This window comes from Xenopus tropicalis, chromosome 5 (assembly GCF_000004195.4).
Source record: "Xenopus tropicalis strain Nigerian chromosome 5, UCB_Xtro_10.0, whole genome shotgun sequence".
NCBI classification, from domain to species: domain Eukaryota; kingdom Metazoa; phylum Chordata; class Amphibia; order Anura; family Pipidae; genus Xenopus; species Xenopus tropicalis.
In genome coordinates this window covers 87,073,479-87,094,131 of record NC_030681.2, presented here as the reverse complement: position 1 = coordinate 87,094,131, position 20,653 = coordinate 87,073,479, and the positions used below count along the sequence as shown (strand labels likewise).

Genomic DNA, 20,653 nt, shown 5'->3' with positions numbered 1-20,653 from the left:
TTTGATAAGCGTCACAAAACATCACCCACTTATCAGGTTGGTGAAAGGGTTTGGCTTTCTTCCAAGAATGTTCCTCTGAAGGTTCCCTCTTCCAAGTTTGCACCCAAGTTTATTGGTCCTTATGTGATTTCTGAAATTATAAACCCTAACACGGTCCGACTAGAACTTCCTCCCGAACTCCCGCTGGTTCTCCCTAGGCGCGGGCGCGCGCGACGTGCGGCCCTTTAAGGCTTCTGCCTTGTGCGCATGCGCGCTCGCGTCCGGCGCCTCTACGCATGCGCACGCGCGTCTACGCTCGGCGCGCGCATATGACGTCACGATGGCGCCAAATTCAAATATTTAAGGTGCTTCTAGCTTGAAATCATTGCCCAACGTAGGTTCTGCTTCCTGTAAGTTCCTGGGTGTGTTTCTCTGGTGTTCCTGCTGTATTTTGACCTTAGCCTGTACCCGACCTTCTCTTGTTTGCTGCCTGTATTGACCTTGCCTGTTCCTGATTATTCTTGCCTGCTGCCTGGACCGACCATTGCCTGACCGACTATTCTACTGGATCCTGACTTTGTACTGCATTGCCCGATTGTTGCTGACCCCGGCCCGTCCTGACTACGCTTGTGTTCCCCCACCTTCCTGTCATACAATTGGTTCCCGTGCCTGCTCAGAACTCTCTCCTCGGGTCTCTCACAACAAGTCCTGGCGGCATCCGAGTAGCGAAGGGCTCCTCCCGACGTGAAAGGCGGCGGTTATAGGCAGAAGCGTGAGCCGAGACCGGGTCCTTGGAGTCTGTTCTGGGTTCTGGGATACTGATCGTGACAAAAACAACCCCAGACCATCACACTACCAGCACCATATTTTACTGTTGGTATGATGTTCTTTTTCTGAAATGCTGTGTTACTTTTACGCCAGATGTAACGGGACACGCACCTTCCAAAAAGTTCAACTTTTGTCTTGTCGGTCCACAAGGTATTTTCCCAAAAGTCTTGGCAATCATTGAGATGTTTTTTAGCAAAATTGAGACGAGCCTTAATGTTCTTTTTGCTTAAAAGTGGTTTGCGCCTTGGAAATCTGCCATGCAGGCCGTTTTTGCCCAGTCTCTTTCTTATGGTGGAGTCGTGAACACTGACCTTAATTAAGGCAAGTGAGGCCTGCAGTTCTTTAGATGTTGTCCTGGGGTCTTTTGTGGCCTCTCGGATGAGTTGTCTCTGCGCTCTTGGGGTAATTTTGGTCGGCCGGCCACTCCTGGGAAGGTTCACCACTGTTCCATGTTTTTGCCATTTGTGGATAATGGCTCTCACTGTGGTTCGCTGGAGTCCCAAAGCTTTAGAAATGGCTTTATAACCTTTACCAGACTGATAGATCTCAATTACTTTTGTTCTCATTTGTTCCTGAATTTCTTTGGATCTTGGCATGATGTCTAGCTTTTGAGGTGCTTTTGGTCTACTTCTCTGTGTCAGGTAGCTCCTATTTAAGTGATTTCTTGATTGAAACAGGTGTGGCAGTAATCAGGCCTGGGGGTGACTACAGAAATTGAACTCAGGTGTGATAAACCACAGTTAAGGCTAATGCCACACGAGGCGTAGGGCTGAAATTTTCGGCAAGCGGAAAAACGCTTCCCGAAAATTCAGCCCTACGCCTCCTACTTCTGCCTGCACCCGAATGAATGGGATACGCTCGGGTGCAGGCACATGTAGCAGATATACGCATGAAAACACGAGAGAATGCAAAGTCTCGTGTTTTCATGCGTATATCGGCTACATGTGCCTGCACCCGAGCGTATCCCATTCATTCGGGTGCAGGCAGAAGTAGGAGGCGTAGGGCTGAATTTTCGGCAAGCGTTTTTCCGCTTGGCGAAAATTTCAGCCCTACGCCTCGTGTGGCATTAGCCTAAGGGCTCTGGCACACGGGGAGATTAGTCGCGGCGCGCGGCGCGATTTCGCGCAAATTGCCCCGCCGCGTCTGCCATCCCACCGGCGACTTACATTGTCGCCGATGGGATGGCAGGGGAAGGCAACTCGGGGAGATTAGTCACCCGCGAACAGGGGGTTTTGCCGCGGGCGACTAATCTCCCCGTGTGCCAGAGCCCTAAGTTATTTTTTAACAAGGGGGCAATCACTTTTTCACACAGGGCCATGTAGATTTGGAGTTTTTTTTCTCCCTTAATATCGTAAACCTTCATTTAAAAACTGCATTTTGTGTTCAATTATGTTATCTTTGACTAATAGTTAACAGTTTTTGATGAGCAGAAACATTTAAGTGTGACAAACATGCAAAAGAATAAGAAATCAGGAAGGGGGCAAATAGTTTTTCACACCACTGTATACCTAGTTATCATTTCAACATATCATATCTACCCTTAAGATCCTTTTCTCCAGTGTAATCATTCCTAACATGGACAACCCTTGCATGCCTTTAACAATCTTAGTTGCCTTTTTTTTTGACTCGCTAATTTAGTAATATCCCATTTGAGGACTGGAGACCAAAACTGCAATGCATATTCTAGATGGGGCCTTACCAGTGCCAAGAGTGATAGATTACTACATTGCCCACCCTAAAATCAATATTGAACAAGGTAAATAAGTAAATAAAACTGGACCTAATATAGAATCTCTAGTTTTCTAAATAAAGTTAGTTTTCTATCCATGTACAAACATTACCATAACTAATGGACTTTATGAAGCAGTAATTTATGCAGCACTGTGTCAAAATACAAATAGATTATATCTGCAGCCCCCAATGTTCAACTTCATACTTACTTCAAAAAGCAATAAATTGTGCTTGACATGATCTTTCCTTCATAAACCCATGATGATTTCTACTCATAATGCCCTTCTCTAGAACATAATCTTGAATGTGATCCCTAACTTGCAGATAACTTGTTCACCACAGATGTCGGAATTACAGGCCTCTAACTTGCCAGGTTCAGGTTGTAATCCCTTTTTTATATACTAAATTACATCAGCTTTCCTCTAATCCATAAATGACATACTGGATAAAAGTGGCTTGGCTGAAACAGAACACTGTTTCACTTTAACACTGTTACACTTACTACACTACAGCACTACACAATAGAACTGTTTGCAGATAAGCTATTGTTTCTCCTACTCTTAATGGAGAAACCATGGCCAGTCTTGAGTACTATTCTTATATCTACCATTAAGTGGGGCATGGGAGCATTTTTTAAATAGCAGATGTCAGGGAGCTGTTATCTTGTTATCTCACTGCATTGTGGCTGATCCAGTGATTTTAGAAGGAGTCAGCACTGCACAATAGAACTGCTTGCGAATAAGCTATTGTTTCTCCTACTCAATGTAACTGGAGGAGTCATGGCCAGACTTGAATACTTTTTTTATATCAACCATTAGGGGGGACATGTGAGCATTTTTAGAATTGCAGATGTCAGGGAGTTGTTATCTTGTTACCTTTCAGTTGTTCTGATGATAGGCTGCTGACATGACTACAATTTGCAGTGCAGCGGTAAAGAGCACAAGTCACATGACTGAGAGAACCTGGGAAACTAAGAATATGTCTATCCCCACATCAAATTTCAAAATTAAATATAACAAATTCTGTCTTTGAAAACAGATTTCAATCCAGGATACTGCTAACTGATGCATTTTGTAATGTTGGGGACGCTAACTGATGACGGATAAGATCTGAAAAGGGACACCTGAGTTCAGGTCCAGACTGGGATTCAAATAGGCCTCTGTATTATAAATATACAGTGTCTCAATGGGTCTACACCAGTCTAATAAATAATACGTTTAAGGTATCTGACAGCAGCTCTCTGCTGTCAGTCTAAACTGACTTAAGACCCCCATTGGTGTCATCTGAAAGACAACCCAAGGCAGGTGAGCAAAAAAAAATGTCCTTTAGACTCCAATGGTTGCAAAAAAAAGTTACATGGTATATAAAAAGTCGGCATGAAAAAACACCCATTGACTTCAATGCTTTCGAGAATTGTTGCCGTTTGGTGAATTCTTTTACAAAGTTAGATTCACTCATCACTAATAGTGATATGTTATAAAACCTGAAACATGTCACTACCCATTTAACTTTTAGAATTGTACAGTATGTCCTGTTGATGGTTTTTGAATAATCTTCCTTTCTCTTCTGTAGTTTTTCAATTTATAATTTAATATTCTTCTGGGGGTACTGACACTAACAACAAAAAATATCATGGCTACAATTTATTCATATAGTTGTTTAATGCTTGTCTTTCTGTTCAGACAGTTTCCTTGTATCCTTTCAGTGTATCATTGAAAAGTTGCTAAAATTCTGAAGATGCAAAATCTTTGCTTATACCAAAAAAGTCATTAAAGTGGACTTGTCAACCCAAAAATTTTTTCCAAATTATTTTCAAGTAAAATAAACTTCACTTACACTATATAAATGATTTGTTTCCTTCATTCTTGGAGTTCCCAGCAAACAAGCAGGCAGGCAGGCAGACACCATTTTGTGGACACTGTTATTAAGGCAAGCTTTGTATGACCCCAAAATCTTGCTTATATGCCAGAACGGGGGACCTGATGCACATGCACTGGCCACACGATTGGATTGTTAGGAGGGAAAGGGAAAGTGAGGACTGCAGTGACATCTTGGAAAGTGCAGAATGGAAAGTGAAGGTAATTTTCTGCCCTGCGGGGCAGGCATTATATGATTGACAGTTAGGATTTTTAAATCATTTTATAATGGGTATGGATGTGTTAATAAAAAATGGAATTTGTTTTTCATACTTAATTGTAAAATGGATTTCATCATACAGCTCTTTATGTCTGGGTGACAGGTCCCCTATAAATGAAAAAATTACAACTGTCTGAATACCTCTTTTATGTCACTCCATTCAAAAATGTTGTTTGTTTGTTTTTTGCATCAAAAAGTAAAGTATTTTGGCTAGTTTAAAGGGCTCTGTCACGGGAAAATGCATTTTGCTACAATATGCATCAGTTAATAGTGTTCTTCCAGCAGAATCCTTCATTGAAATCCATTTTTCAAAAGAGCAAACATATTTTTTATATTTCATATAGAAATTTGATGTAGGGCTAGATATATTCTTAGTTTCCCAGGGGGTCCAGTATTATACCAAGCTAAATTCCACTTGCTGGTGGCTAAAACCAACAAAATTAAAATTCCCTTCAGGAAGTAGTATCCAAACAAACAACATTGTGTAGAATTTAGACACCATTTACTTGATATAATAAAAATACATAATTCATTAGTGACTGGGCAGTCTACTTACAATTAATAAATAATACAATAAAAACTTTTTAAAGCACACAAAAGGTAAAATATATAAAATTGCTGCTTGTACCACTCCAGTCAATCAAAATATATATCTAATTTCATCAAAAGTAAAGTGCAGTGTGCCAAAAAAGCTGTATCTGAGAGTGCAGTATTTCAATTAGGGATTATTATTATTATTAACACATATTTTGCAGCGCTGTACAATAAGTGAGTTTCATACATTGGACATACAGAGTAACATATAAAGCAATCAATAACAGATACAAGAGGTGAAGAGAGCCCTGCCCAAAAGAGCTAACAATCTACTGAATGGATAAGGGATTTGGCCGAATACTGAACCGAATCCTAATTAACACATGCAAATTAAAATTTGGAAGGGTTAAATGTCAGCACGCGGCGAAAAATTTGCCACTTCTGTGTTCACAAACCTACATTTAACCCTTCCAGAACAATAGGAAGGTAACACGATAATAGCTCCCTGACATCGGCATTGCTAAAAATGAGACTAGCACTCAATAGTAAAACACCCAAGTTCAGCCATGACCAAGTAAGAGAAGCAATAGCTTATCTGAAAGTAGTTTAATTGTAAAGTGCTGGCCCTTTCTGAAAGCTCAGGATCAAGGACTGTTAAGACACCAATATACACACACCAAAAGGATTATTAGGAACACCATACTAATATTTCCCCTTTCGCCTTCAGAACTGCCTTAATTCTACGTGGCATTGATTCAATAAGGTGCTGAAAGCATTCTTTAGAAATGTTGGCCCATATTGATAGGATAGCATCTTGCAGTTGATGGAGATTTGTGGGATGCACATCCAGGGCACGAAGCTCCCGTTCCACCACATCCCAAAGATGCTCTATTCGTTTATGATCTGGTGACTGTGGGGGCCATTTTAGTACAGTGAACTCATTGTCATGTTCAAGAAACCAATTTGAAATGATTCGAGCTTTGTGACATGGTGCATTATCCTGCTGGAAGTAGCCATCAGAGGATGGGTACATGGTGGTCATAAAGGGATGGACATGGTCAGAAACAATGCTCAGGTAGGCCGTGGCATTTAAATGATGCCCAATTGGCACTAAGGGGCCTTAAGCGTGCCAAGAAAACATCCCCTACACCATTACACCACCACCAGCCTGCACAGTGGTAACAAGGCATGATGGATCCATGTTCTCATTCTGTTTACGCCAAATTCTGACTCTACCATTTGAATGTCTCAACAGAAATCGAGACTCATCAGATCAGGCAACATTTTTCCAGTCTTCAACTGTCCAATTTTGGTGAGCTTGTGCAAATTGTAGCCTCTTTTTCCTATTTGTAGTGGAATTGAGTGGTACCCGGTGGGGTCTTCTGCTGTTGTAGCCCATCCGCCTCAAGGTTGTGCATGTTGTGGCTTCACAAATGCTTTGCTGCATACCTCGGTTGTAACGAGTGGTTATTTCAGTCAAAGTTGCTCTTCAATCCGCTTGAATCAGTCGGCCCATTCTCCTCTGACCTCTAGCATCAACAAGGCATTTTCACCCACAGGACTGCCGCATACTGGATGTTTTTCCTTTTTCACACCATTCTTTGTAAACCCTAGAAATGGTTGTGTGTGAAAATCCCAGTAACTGAGCAGATTGTGAAATACTCAGACCGGCCCGTCTGGCACCAACAACTATGCCACGCTCAAAATTGCTTAAATCACCTTTCTTTCCTATTCTGACATTCAGTTTGGAGTTCAGGAGATTGTCTTGACCAAGACCACACCCCTAAATGCATTGAAGCAACTGTCATGTGATTGGTTGATTAGATAATTGCATTAATGAGAAATTGAACAGGTGTTCCTAATAATCCTTTTGGTGAGTGTATAAGTTATAAAATACATTTGGTTAAAATACAGTTTTAAATGGTAGAATTAATATTTGCAATGTACAATGCAGTGTAATTTAGCAATAAAAACTATACCATAAAAAAAATCAAGAATCTCTTTAAAAGAATAATGTCATGGGAAAACACATCAGTTAATGGAGCTTCTCCAGCAGAATCCCAGATTGAAATCTGTTTTTTAAAAGCACAAACAATTTTTATGTTGGGTTGAAAACCCCAACATACTGTTCTTAGACTTTGGCTTATTCTTCCGCTTCTTCTTCTTCTTCATTTTCTAAACACTACTCCTCCTACAGTTTTAGGGGTACAAAACCCAAACTCTCCACACTTCTTCGTCCTATAGCGGAGCAGGTTGCTTGTGCTTTTCTAAGTGATTGCGCCGCCCATCTTTTTGTGGCGCCGCTCCGAACCCCCCGATTTTTAAAGGTAAAAAAAAGTGGATGGCGCCATCAACAGCCAATCATATTTCACCTACTGAACTTTATTGGTTTGATGCCAGAGTTCCCAAACTTTGCAAAGTCAGTCACTGCGTGACTTCGTACTCAAGGTTAGAAAATGTGGGCGGGGCCACCAAAAGCCAATCACATTCCTTTCATTGTTTTCAGTGGGAAAATGTTAACTGCTGCCATTCTCACATGTTTAGGCTCACATGTCCCCAAACTTTGCACAGTTTGTCACTGGGTAACTATGTTCCAAATTTAGAAAAGTGAGCAGGGCCAACAACAGCCAATCAGATTTCACCTATAGACTTCATATGTTTATATTTAAACTGCTGCCATTCTTTAAATATTAATACTAAGGTCTCCAAACTGTAGAGCTAGTCACCAGGTCACTGCAGTTAGAAAAAGTGGGTGGAGCCACAAACAGCCAATCAGATTTTAACTATTGATTTTCAATGGGGAAATTCAACCTGCTGCCATTCTCACAGTATTAGCACCAGGGTCCTAGGGGACTGCATTTTTAGGTTTTAAAAAGTGGGTGGAGCCACCAACAGCCAATCAGACTTCACCTATTGAATTTTTTTGGTTTAAATTTAAAATACTGCCTTTCTCACACTATTTATGTCAAGGTTCCCAAACTTTGCACAGTCATTTACTGGCTGACTACATATTCAGGGTTAGAACAAGCGGGTGAAGCCGCCAACAGCCAATCCCCAAAATTTGCAAAAGTTGGTCACTGGGGGACTGCAGTTCAAAAATAGGAAAAGTGGGTTGGGCCACTAACAGCCAATCAGATTTCATCAATTGACTTTTATTGGTTTAAATTTAAACTGCTTCCGTTCTTTAACTAATAATCCTAGAGTCCCTAAACTTTGCAGAGTTAGTCACTGGGTAACTGCAATTCCAGGTTGAACAAGGGGAGGAGCCACCAACCACCAATCAAATTTAAGTTGCTGCCTTTCAGACACTAATAAAACCAGGGTCCCCAAACTTTGCACAGTGGCTTTTACTATATAACTGTGGTCCAAGGTTAGAGAAAGTGGGCGGAGCCCATTCAGTGACTTTATGTTTTTCAACCCAAAAGTTTGTTCTCAAATGTCCCTTTCTAGTTTAATTTTGAAATTTTACATGGGGCTAGCCATGTTCTTCACTTCCCAGGGTGCCACAGCCATGTGGCCTGTGCTCTGATAAACCTCAGTCACACTTTACTGCTGAGCTGTAAGTTAACCCCCTCCCTTTCCCCCACAGCAGCCAATCAGCAGAACAATATGAAGGTAGCAAGGTAAGAACTACCTGACACCTGTGGTAGATATCTGAACAGCACTCGATAGTAAAAAATCCAAGTCCAACTTGGGACTCCTCCAGTTACATGGGAATAGGGGAAACAATAGGTTATCTGAAAGCTTTGGCTCCTTCTGAAAGCTCAGACTCAGGTACAATGCATTAAGATGGCTGCCTACACACCAATATTACAACCAAAAAAAAATACATTTGTTGGTTTAAGAACAAAATTTTAAATGGCAGAGTGAATTATTTGCTATGTAAACAGTGTGATTCAGAAATAAAAAGTACACCATTAAAATCAAGACAGTATCCCTTTAGGCTAATGCCAGACATGGCGTTTTTACGCTGCGTATTTTCTAATTCTCTCGGCGGCTGAAAAACGCACAATATCACCATCCATAGAAATAACTTAAACAGTTTCGATGGAAAACACACTATGCGTAAATACGCTAGAAAACGCGTTACCACGGACTTTTCATGCGTTTGCCGAAATACGCCGTTATTTGCACAGCAACCTATTCCTATGTGTACACAAAGGCAGCTGCTAGACCTTGTGGAAATACACAGCGTTTTTACTATTTCGCACTATTAGCACCATGGGAAATGGGATTTGCCGCGTCACCAGTACTAGGCAAAAGGCCAGGCTGAAAAACACCATAGTTAGGGGCTGTGTGGGTTGTGCGGCGTCTGGCATCAGCCATAATGCCATCTTTCTAAATCTATTGTTATTAACTCCAGCAAAATAATAAAATATGCAATACCAATAAAAATAATGGCTAATGCATTCAGCAATTTATCTCACGCTTGAGACACCTTTAGTAAGTATTCCTCATAGGTTTTAGTAAATTTGGTGTTTTACTCCAATTTACCTCCAATAAAATTGCTTACTCCAATTTTAGTTACTCCACTTTTGTGAATTACACCCCTGATGAACAGAAATGTAAAGTAATAAAGACTAAGTTGCAAAGTGTTGTAGTAGATTTATCAAAAATCAGATTTCAAACTTTCCAATTTATTTTCATTCAAACACTTAAAAATTCAACAAATTCAAATGTTCATTTATTTATTAAAAAAACATGTGTTATAAGGCAAAAGTTACACTATTACTGGATCCCCTTGCTTGAGACCCGAGTAGCAAGTAGCAAGTCTGACTCCTTGTCAGCAGGATAGCTGCTAGGCTGATTTGGAAACAATTGTAACAACACACACAGCTCGGCTCCTGGGTGCAGCAGCTGGCTTACAAACAGTGTAACAAGTCTGTAACTCGTTGGTAGCACAAAAGCTGCTAGGCAAAAGTTTTGAAACTATTGTGACTACTCACAGCTTAGCTCCCAGGTAATGCTGAAAGTTTGCAAAGGTACTAGCTGTGTGAGAGATTTGATTGAACTGGCAAAGGGGAGTGCACGCAGTGGGTTTAAAGGAACAGTAACACCAAAAAATGAAAGTGTATAAAAGTAACTAAAATATAATGTTCTGCTGCCCTGCACTGGTAAAAGTTGTGTGTTTACTTCAGAAAATCTACTATAATTTATATAAATAAGCTGCTGTGTAGCCATGGAGGCAGCCATTCAAAGGAGAAAAGGCACAGGCACAAAGCAGATAACAGATAAAACACCATTGTATTCTACAGAACTTATCGGTTATCTGCTATGTAACCTGTGCCTTTTCTCCTTTTTTCCAGCTTGAATGGCTGCCTTCGTGGCTACACAGCAGCTTATTATATAAATTATAGTAGTGTTACTGTAGCAAACACACCAGTTTTACCAGTGCAGGGCAGCAGTGCATTATATTTTTATTACTTTAAAGCTCTTCATTTTTTGGTGTTACTGTTCCTTTAAGAAACCTATGCCTGACTCTGATAGGCTGTGTGGCCAGTGCATGTTAACTAATTCCTCACCAGCCAGCCGACAACTCAGCCTGCAGTCCTAACACCATGAAACTTGATAACTCGATTATGTAAAAACATTCATTAAGAACTCAAACGCAGTAAAATTACATTCTACCATCATTTTCAATGAGTCTACCAAATGTTAAAGTTTAGAAAGAAAAGCAGCTTAAATTTTGCTAATAATACTCCCATTAAATTCTACAAAAAGTTTTTGTTTTTTTTTGCTCTTAATAAATTACCTTTACAAGTTTAGGACTCAAACTTAAATTCACAAATTCTGCTGCAAAAAACTCAAATCATGGTAAAAACTCGAACTTGATTGTTGATAAATAGAGACCTTAGATGAGAGTATCAATGTCTACATCATACTTTACAGTTCAAATGTCATTTAAGGGCAAACAAATCTTTTATTGTAGCTGCATTTGAGAACATGAATGATGAAAAAATACAGAGAGATGGGGAGAGAGAGAGAATATGAGACAGAATATGTTTTGTTGGCTAAACCAACTATGGCTACATTATGGAACCAAATATGGCTGTGCACGAGTACTTTGAAAGTAGGCCAATTTTTATTGTCTGCAGATTAGTCGTTCTTCCGCAATGTTTGAAGCAATTTTGGGTGTGGTAGCCAAACACTTCTATGAATCTATACCAGTTGAAATGCTGGCCAATTTTAGTCAGTCTATTTTCTTTATGAAATAAATGCAGATGTGAGTCACCAACAAGATTAAACAGATATCGGATTTAAGAGTATTTCTTTTAAGAATGGCTAAAGTTACTCTGAAATGACAACATCATTTTTTTAAGGGGTTTTATAATGAGTAGAACAGAAATGCAATTAATAGATTCTTCTTAAGACCTGGCTGATTTCCTAATTTTTAAACTTATGTTTTGCAATGATTTGTATAAATAGCAGCAAGAAATGCATCTCAGTGGTTTAGATGGCAAGATTTTTATTTTTTATAGAGCTGATTTATTACCTTTTTTTGACAACTGCATTTTTAAAGAAAATCATAAATATATCTAACTTGTTCAGCTATATACTGCATTATTGTATAGAAACACAGATGCAATTTCTGCTTCTGAACTGGCTGCATAAATCAGCTTTTTACATATATCATTATTATTGCAGTTTTTTATAAAGCACCTCGCTGCATTCACAGGGTACATAATAAACTAGAAAGGGAAGTTTGAGAACAAACTTCATGTTGGGTTGAAAAACGTGAAGTCACTGAATGAAATCTGATCTGTTGTTAGCCCTGCCCACTTTTTCTAACCTTGGACCACAGTTATATAGTAAAAACCACTGTGTAAAGTTTGGGAACCCTGACATAAATAGTGTGAGAAAGGCAGCATTTTAAATTTAAACAAAAAAAATTAAATAGGTTGATTGGCTGTTGGTGGCCCCATGCAAAGTTTGGGAACCCTGGCTTCAAACCAAGAAAATTCAATAGGTAAAATCTGATTGGCTGTTGGTGGCTCCGCCCACTTTTCAAAACTTAAAATGGCAGCAGATTGAATTTCAATAGGTAAAATCTGATTGGCTATTCACAGCTCCGCTCACTTTTGGGCATCCAACAATAATCATATTTTAATTCAGGCTGACCCCATGACCATGTGATTCAAGTTTGGGGAGTGTAGCCTGAAAGCTCTAAGATTGGCTGCAGTTTAAATTTCCCCATTAAAGTCAATGGGTGATATTTGGCTGGCTTTGGTTGTTGGCCCTTCCCGCTTTGGGGTCATCCAACAAATGTCGCTGTTTCATTCGGGGTGACCATATTAATATAAAATTCAAGTTTGGGGGGTGTAGCTTCAAAGCTGTAAGTGTGGCAGCAGTTTGAAAATCTTCCCTGTCAAAGTCAATGGGAAAATTGGGGTGTTCGGAGTGACGCTACAAAAAGACGGGGGGCGGGATCGCTTAGAAAAGCACAAGCTTTGAAGAAGTGTGGAGAGTTTGGGTATTGTACCCCTAAAACTGTAGGAGGAGTAGCGTTTAGATAATGGGGGGCGCTAAGAATAAGAAGCAGAGGAAAAAAAAGCGGAAGAATAAGCTGAAGTCGAAGAACATAATGACAAACAAATTGATACATTAGGTAATAAGGTCCCTGCCTGCAAGGGAGTGAGGATAATGGATACACAAGATATAAAATGACGTTGCTGTAGAGCAGGGATGCCCAACCTTTTTTACCCCGTGAGCAACATTCAGCTGCAAAACTTGTTTGTGAGCAACACAATACGTGAACAGTAGCGCAAACACAATTTTTAATAATAATAATATACACTATATTAAAATGTTATAAAATATCAAAATATCAGTGTGAAATCTGGCACTGCATGTTTTCTGCCAGTTTTTGAAAATCTGTGGTGTAGCTGATGGGAAACAGTATGGCACACTGGAGCTCTGAAGGTACAGGTGGGAAGCAGTATGGCACACTGGAGCTATGAAGGTACAGGCGGAAAGCAGTATGGCACACTGGAGCTATGAAGGTACACGTGGGAAGCAGTATGGCACACAAGAGTATTGAGGGTACAGATGGGAAGCAGTATGGCACACAAGAGTATTGAGGGTACAGGTGGAAAGCAGTATGGCACACTGGAGCTATGAAGGTACACGTGGGAAGCAGTATGGCACACTGGAGCTATGAAGGTACACGTGGGAAGCAGTATGGCACACAAAAGTATTGAGGGTACAGATGGGAAGCAGTATGGCACACAAGAGTATTGAGGGTACAGGTGGGAAGCAGTATGGCACACTGGAGCTATGAAGGTACAGGTGGATAGCAGTATGGCACACTGGAGCTATGAAGGTACAGGTGGGAAGCAGTATGGCACACAAGAGTACTGAGGGTACAGATGGGAAGCAGTATGGCACACTGGAGCTATTAAGGTACAGGTGGGAAGCAGTATGGCACACTGGAGCTCTGGGTGTACAGATGGGAAGCAGTAGCGCACACAAGAGTACTGAGGGTACAGATGGGAAGCAGTATGGCACACTGGAGCTCTGGGTGTACAGATGGGAAGCAGTATGGCACACAAGAGTACTGAGGGTACAGATGGGAAGCAGTATGGCACACTGGAGCTCTGAGGGTACAGATGGGAAGCAGTAAGGCACACTGGTGCTCTGAGGGTACAGATGGGAGGCAGAATGGCACAGAAGCAGCAAGGATATATAGAGGAGAGAGAATGGCAGGAGCAAACAGGTAGAGGAGATTGTGGAAAGGAAAATGGCATAGAGGAACAAGGAATAAAAGAAATGTAAGATGTGGAACTTTTTGGAAACATATTTCTGGTACAGTGATATAAGTGGGTGAGTAGGTGGCACAAAGAAGACTGGGCAGCAAGATTTGTACAAAAAGGTAATGGGTGACAGAGAATGTGAGATATTAAATTTGGCACAGCAGTGGCATGGGTGAGGAGAAGGGGTCACTGGGATGGCTTACCAAAAAAGTATTGTGCTGGGGCTGGCAACAGATAAAAAAAATATTCAGAGGAGGAGCTGGAATTCAAAAGATTGTGCTGTTATAATTCACAGCTGGATTTGACAGGAGACTCACAGGACTGATCCAGGTCTTTTCTCACCCTCCTTCCTAGCCCCCCGCTCCCTGACTTGCGATCGTGCCTCCTGTCAAATCCAGCAGTAAGTTATAGCAGCACAACCTTTTCTCTCTGTCCCTTCCCAGCACCCTTTTTTCCAACAATCCTTTCTCCCTAGCCCACAGCAAATAATGTATTACAAAGTCCCCAGCATGATTGTGATAGGTCCTCCTGTCATATCCAGTTACAACAGCACGATCTTTTCTCACCCTCCGTTCCCAGTCCCTGGGAATGGAAAAAGATTGTGCTATTGTAACTGGATATGACAGGACGCTAACCCTCCTTCCTAGCCCCCCTCCTAGGGGGGGTCCGGCAGTGAGTTATAGCAGCATGATCTTCTCTCTGCGACTCTTTCCCGCCCCTGCTCACTGCTGAATATGACAGGAGGAGCGATCACAAGGAAGGGCTGTGGAGGGAGAGAATGCTTTGGGGCTATGGAGAAAGGATCATGCTGGGTTTGTAACTTTCACATGCTTCGCTAGGGAGAAGGGATTCGGGGATGTTAATGGACACCTGCTGGGAGGCCTACGCAAGCAACATCAAGAGTGGCTGCGAGCAACATGTTGCTCGCGAGCTACGGGTTGGAGATCCCTGCTGTAGAGGAAGCATATGTTAGAGAAATATTGTCAATTGCTATGACTGTATCGAACACGTGTAACCAAAAAGGTTGGTAGATATGTGTATGGATGTAGTCCATTTATGGTTAACTTTATAATCATTATCCCAATAACCAGCCCTTAGTCCTGCTTGAAGGAAAAAATATATATTATAAAATTAATGGTGAAAATAAGCAAAAGCAATATCACTGCTACAAAAGAGGGCTTTAGGCCTATCAAGTGTTATGTTTAAACAGTTTACCAATTTAGAAGAGTATTTAATATCATCATTAAAGGACACGGAAAGGCAAAGTCACTTGGGGGTGCCAAAATGTTAGGAACCCCCACGTGACTTGAATCGCCTACCTTTTACCCCGGGCTGGTGCCCCCGTACGGAGAGAACAGCACCAGCCCAGGGTAGCTGCAGCGTTTCATTCCTCCTGGTTCGCGAGCATGCGCATGCGCAGTAGAGTGAAAAACCGAACTTTAACAGAGAAGTCGGCTTTTCACTCTACTGCGCGTGCGCCTACCGCATAGTCGCAGCTAAACGAAGCAGGAAGGAGGAAGCGCATCGCTCCAGGTACCCAAGGCTGGTGCTGTTTTTTCCGTACAGGGGCACCAGCACGGGGTACAAGGTAGGCGATTAAAGTCACTTGGGGGTGCCTAACATTTTGGCACCCCCAAGTGACTTTGCCTTTCCTTGTCCTTTAAGGTGCCATAGTATCCAATTTCTTAATCCACACTACTTTCTTTTGTAATGACATTCTATCTATATATCACCTTCAAGTGGGGAAACTAACCACCTGTAGTACCACCCAACTGAGCTGCTTGCTATTGTGGCTGTTATGTTTACTAAGAAGGGACCCAGTTGTGGTGAGCCTGCACTGGATTTAGCTAGCAGCAGAGTTGGCACACTAGGGGGCCGATTTATTAAAGTCTACATTAAATTTGCGTTAAATATGAAAACTTCTGATGTGCGTTAAGTATGTGAAAAGTCACGTTGTGCTTGAATGAAAATATCTGTGGTACGATCCAAAAGTTACGAAATTTTCTGACTTTTCTGACTTTGAACCTTCAGCACTCTGCAGCTCCAACCTGGCCAAAGGAAAGTCACGATACCGAAGCTTGAATGAATTCCAAAACTTTCATACTCGTTGAGATAAATACGATTTTGTTGCACAAATAGTCGCAAAGTATGGAAAAGTTGCGGAAATTAACAAATAATTGTGGAAAAGACGCACAGTTCTAAAAGTTAGAAAAAAATACAATTGTTTTCTATTTGTAACCAATCGTACATTGATAAATGGCCCCCTAGGGGTTAATACTGGGCTAGCAGATGGTTCAGGGCTGCAATGAGAGTGCAGAGAAAGAAGCCTAGCGGGAGGTGGTAGCAGAGACCGCTACAGATGAACACCAAATGCAGGAGTAGCAGCAATAACAGAGAACAGAAACTGCCCAAAGTGAATTGCTGAAGGATTACACAGAAAGCAGTCAGAAATGGGTCAAATTATACATGGTAATACACCAACTTGATGAAACACGTTTCATCAATATTGAGTGAATGTATGGCGGCTTGAAGAGGTGACCGATATTGCAAAAGGCTGCGAACATCGGTCGACTTGTCATTTGGCCAGGTTATAAGATTTTGATCGCCCATTGAAGGCGCCCAAGCAAAATCTACGTTCAGGGCTGAATTTGCAGGTGGAGATAGAATTTCTATTGTTTCTACCTCCATATCTGACTATTCAGCCCTGAACGTCAGAGGGGGGGAATGATCTTTTCACACGAAAGATCAGAATTGTTATGTGTATGCCCTTAGTAACACTTGCAGTCACAAGTAACCAATTGTACTGGCATCTGGCCAGGGTGCATAAGTAGCCTCCCGCAGGTGGTGATTGGTCAGCAAACCCTTCTCTTTATTCCTGCCCTCCTGAACAGAAACTCCTGACAGTGGCCTTGAAGTGTTAAGTGTTTACCAAATGGGGTTATATATTTTAGGGTCTCCAAATCACATTTATCTATGGTTCTTTTTTGGTTTTCCAATACATCTTTTTTCTCTATGTAGGCTTTAGCAGGGAACGTTTAACATATATATCACCCCTGCAGATTTGCATGTAGAGAAAATCTCATTTCTGGGCAGTGTTACCAACACTGTTACCAACAATGTAAAATATTACAAAGATTTTTTGTGTTATTTTACAAGTTTTAGGTTGATCAATCAGATTTAGGTAAAACTTTTTCTTAAAATGTTAGTTAAATTTGTACCGAATACAATTAACTTACCTAAGAAGCAAGAGATGAGAAAGTACCTGTAGATTTAGTTGCTAATGCAAACACGATTCCACGTTGGCTTTAATGAATAAGCCATATGAACTTGTTTTTTTTTTTTTTATCATGATGGAGCGCAGCCATTTTTGGAACAGTGTGACAACTGACAGGAAAAAGTTCAACCCTGGGTCGCCCAACCCACTGCAATGTTTATCAACAAAATTGTTTGGGTTTGTTATTGTCTAACCAAAGCCGTGGAGGTGGAGTTTCACCACAGACTTGTCTCTGCTCCGGAGTAATGAGAAGTTATGAGGACCACCGCTGGTGAATTCCATTTGGCAGCTGGCCTGGGGCGTTCATATACATTTAATCACAAATTATAACATGAACTATAAGGGTTAATTTCACTCGCGGAATGACGTGTTATACCCACCCCTGAATACAAGCGCTACCGACTGGAGTTTGTCAGGTATTTGAAGGCGCAGCAATGCTCCCACTTACACGTGTTTTCAGACTGCGCACATTCAATAGAAATGACGCCTCTCCTACCCTACTGTTCTACTCAGTATCATGCTTGTACTTCTACTGTATATTCCCCAGAGCTATGGCTGAAATTCGTAATACCCACACGCAACACCTTGCTCATTATTTTATAAAACGTCGTACAGCACAGCGATATAAAGCAAACATGGTCCACCGCCTCCCTTTACCCCCGCCATGGAAACATTATGTTCAGTTGCCCTCCAAGCTACCGATAAAGCTCTTTTGAGGGCAGCTACGGGGAAGGTGGGGAAACATGAGCTTGCAGCGGCTACTGGTAGTTCTGAGGCACTAACCCAAGCTTCTAAATAGTGCAATAGCTGGGCTCCGCCGGAGAGCGCTGCTCCATGTACGTAACCCTCCCTGTTATGACGTGTGCGACTGTACGTCTGGACGTGGCATTGTGGTAGCCTGACGCTCGGCGGCGGTGTGGTTGTGATTTTGGGTGTACGAGACAGAGCGGGCTCTGAATATGGCGGACGGGGAGGCCGAGCGGGATAATGGCCCCCCTGGCCCGGACATAATCGTCGAAATGCCTCATCTAGAGAACAGTTTGCGGGAGCTGGAGCGCCTGCTGCAGGAAGAGAGTGCGAAAGGGGAGGCTGTGCAAGCTTCGAGCGAATTCTGCCAACGGTTCTGTCAGGTCAGTGCCCCGACATGGGCGCGGAGAGGGTGCAGTGCAAGGACTGCTGCTGGCCCGGTGGGCTGAAGGCAAGATGGCCTTTTGTTACGGGCAAAGGCGTTAGGCGGGAGCAGAAATCCTTTGTGTCTTTGCACCCCACATCCATGTGCGGGCCGAATTGTTATTGCATGGAATGTGCAGGTCCGCCCATAGACACAGGCACTGGGATGGTGTTGCGATAGCAGGCATTACCTAAACACTGTCTCGGTCGAATAAAGGGGAGGGAGCGTTTGGTCGCAGTGCCCTTGCTCTACCAAAGAGGTGCGGTGGAAAGAAAGCTGGTTTGGTCCATGACCCGAGTGGCCTTTTCCACCCTGATATGTGATTGTGGTTATTGTGTCAGCCCTCCATCATATTTCCCCACGCCCCTAATGCTCTGATCTGTAGCCGCCCGCCTCCTGCCTGGGTAGGGACCCTGTCGTCTTGCTTTTCCCCTTCTTTCATTTTGCACCTTGAGTGGACGTGAGCTTGTTTTTAGTCCCTTCCTATTGGCTGGCTCAGCAGCAGGATCGGCATGGAGCCTCCGCCCACTAGTCAGAATGTAGCCTCTAGGTCACACGCAGACTGGCTTTGGCGCTCCGACTGTGAGACATATACAACTGCCCGCATCCTTTGCCTATAGGTAGCTGTAGTTCTGCAACATTATGGTTGCTTAACCGTCCCCATAGGCCTTCTGCTTCCAGTAAGGAAGACACAGGGTTGCTCACACCCCCATCCAATATCCATTCAAGTTTGATCCAGTTGCTGTTGCAGCATAGCCACTAAGGGGATAATTATTAACCCCTGCAGTGCATTATATATTCTGCAAGGTACTCTTGTCTTCCAAATACTTCTAACTTTCTTTATTTGAGCTAATTTTCTACTTTGTCCCTGGGCTGGCAGTCCTATCCTCTTCTACTATAAGTGACAGGTCTTCACCTACACCTATGTCTCTTATTTGCAATAGTTTGACAGGATACTATCCTAAAACTTTATATTACAAGGATCAAATCCACCTTGCAAGCTCAGCTAACTTTCCCATGTGTTCATTTAAATCACTGCTTGCTTTACATAAAGCCTTCACCCTTTACACAACTCCCCCCACCCTTCTAGTGAGTTATCACTTTCAAATGTCTTCTTTTAGGTACAGCACTAACGCTATTAAACTTGCAAAAATACTTGTGCCTGAGAGAAGTCCTGATATTGCAGCTATGTATGGCTTGTAGTTCATCAGTCTTGGATATTTTCAGTTGAGACATATGTAATCAGTAAAAATGACTCTTAAATTCTAAGGAAAGTATGCTTTCTAATATTCTTGCTGAATTTCTGGAACATACATTATGAATGTATTATGCATCCATGCATTGTTTGTACTGGCTGTTTAAGGACTACCGGTTACTTTGGTTTGCTTTAAAGTTCCTTGGCTGTTGCTTCTGGGCAGTTTGTCAACCTTCACCAGATTTTGCTTAAGAAGAATATAATGATTTTGTTAGGTGTCATACAGATATTCTGGGAAAGAGCTAGATTACAACATCTGTAACTGTAAGGGCTCTGGCACACGGGGAGATTAGTCTCCCGCGACAAATCTCCCTTGTCACGGGCGACTAATCTCCCCGAGCTACCATCCCACCGGGGAAAATGTAAGTCACCGGTGGGATGGCACATGCTGCGCAGGCGATTTCGGCAAATCGCTGAAGTTGCCTCACGAGGCATTTTCGGCGATTTGCCAAAACTGGTAGTGCTTACCCTCCTGGAATTTACACATTTTGTATCCAAAAAGAGACAAAGGTATATCAAATTATACTTTTTCAGGTTGGTAGTTTATTTTAAGTTGCCCACTAGATAAAAAAAAGTTCTTTAAACACTTTTTGTCAAAATAACGTTTGAATTTAAAAGCTGCCTTCTAAATATGTGGCAGCTTTTGCTTTATTTGAATTGGTTAAATGCACCTGCCCAGAGTAGTGTATTAGTGAGCAGTGCACAACCATCTTCTTTTTTGTTCCCCGTATCTTTGCTGTGGTCCCTGGCAGTGTGCAGTAGAGCAGAATTTGCTTTTTGTGTCTTTGAGTTCCAGTTTATATTCACGGTTCATGTACCCAGACCAGAGCATCCATAAGGGATCCCTGGTACAGCACAAGCCTAGGGTCTGAGGTAAGTGGCTAGAAATTCTGGGGGATGCTTAACAAATAGCCCCCCCCCCCACGATTAATCCTTTCCTTCCCCTCTAACGATGAGCCTTAAAGCTTTAAGAAAGTTTACAGAAAGTAAGTTAA

At 42.0% G+C, this 20,653-nt stretch overlaps 2 protein-coding genes across 4 annotated transcripts in view; one reads left to right on the top strand and one right to left on the bottom strand.

The window, feature by feature from the left end:
- Positions 1–18,873, bottom strand: part of cga (glycoprotein hormones, alpha polypeptide) — a 40,017-nt gene extending 21,144 nt beyond the window's left edge. The window contains exon 1 of one of the 2 annotated variants that reach the window (XM_018094336.2): positions 18,594–18,873. The gene's annotated coding sequence lies outside the window, so the exon portion shown is untranslated. Of the gene's footprint in view, positions 1–17,220; positions 17,619–18,593 lie in introns of those variants that run through there. The other variant, XM_031902550.1, reaches the window with a different exon arrangement.
- znf292 (zinc finger protein 292) overlaps positions 18,079–20,653 on the top strand; it is a 32,701-nt gene continuing 30,126 nt past the window's right edge. The window contains exon 1 of one of the 2 annotated variants that reach the window (XM_004914534.4): positions 18,079–18,362. In XM_004914534.4, the coding sequence (XP_004914591.2) occupies positions 18,192–18,362 (171 nt within the window). In that variant the 5' untranslated portion in view covers positions 18,079–18,191. The remainder of the gene's footprint in view (positions 18,363–20,653) is intronic. The other variant, XM_004914535.4, reaches the window with a different exon arrangement.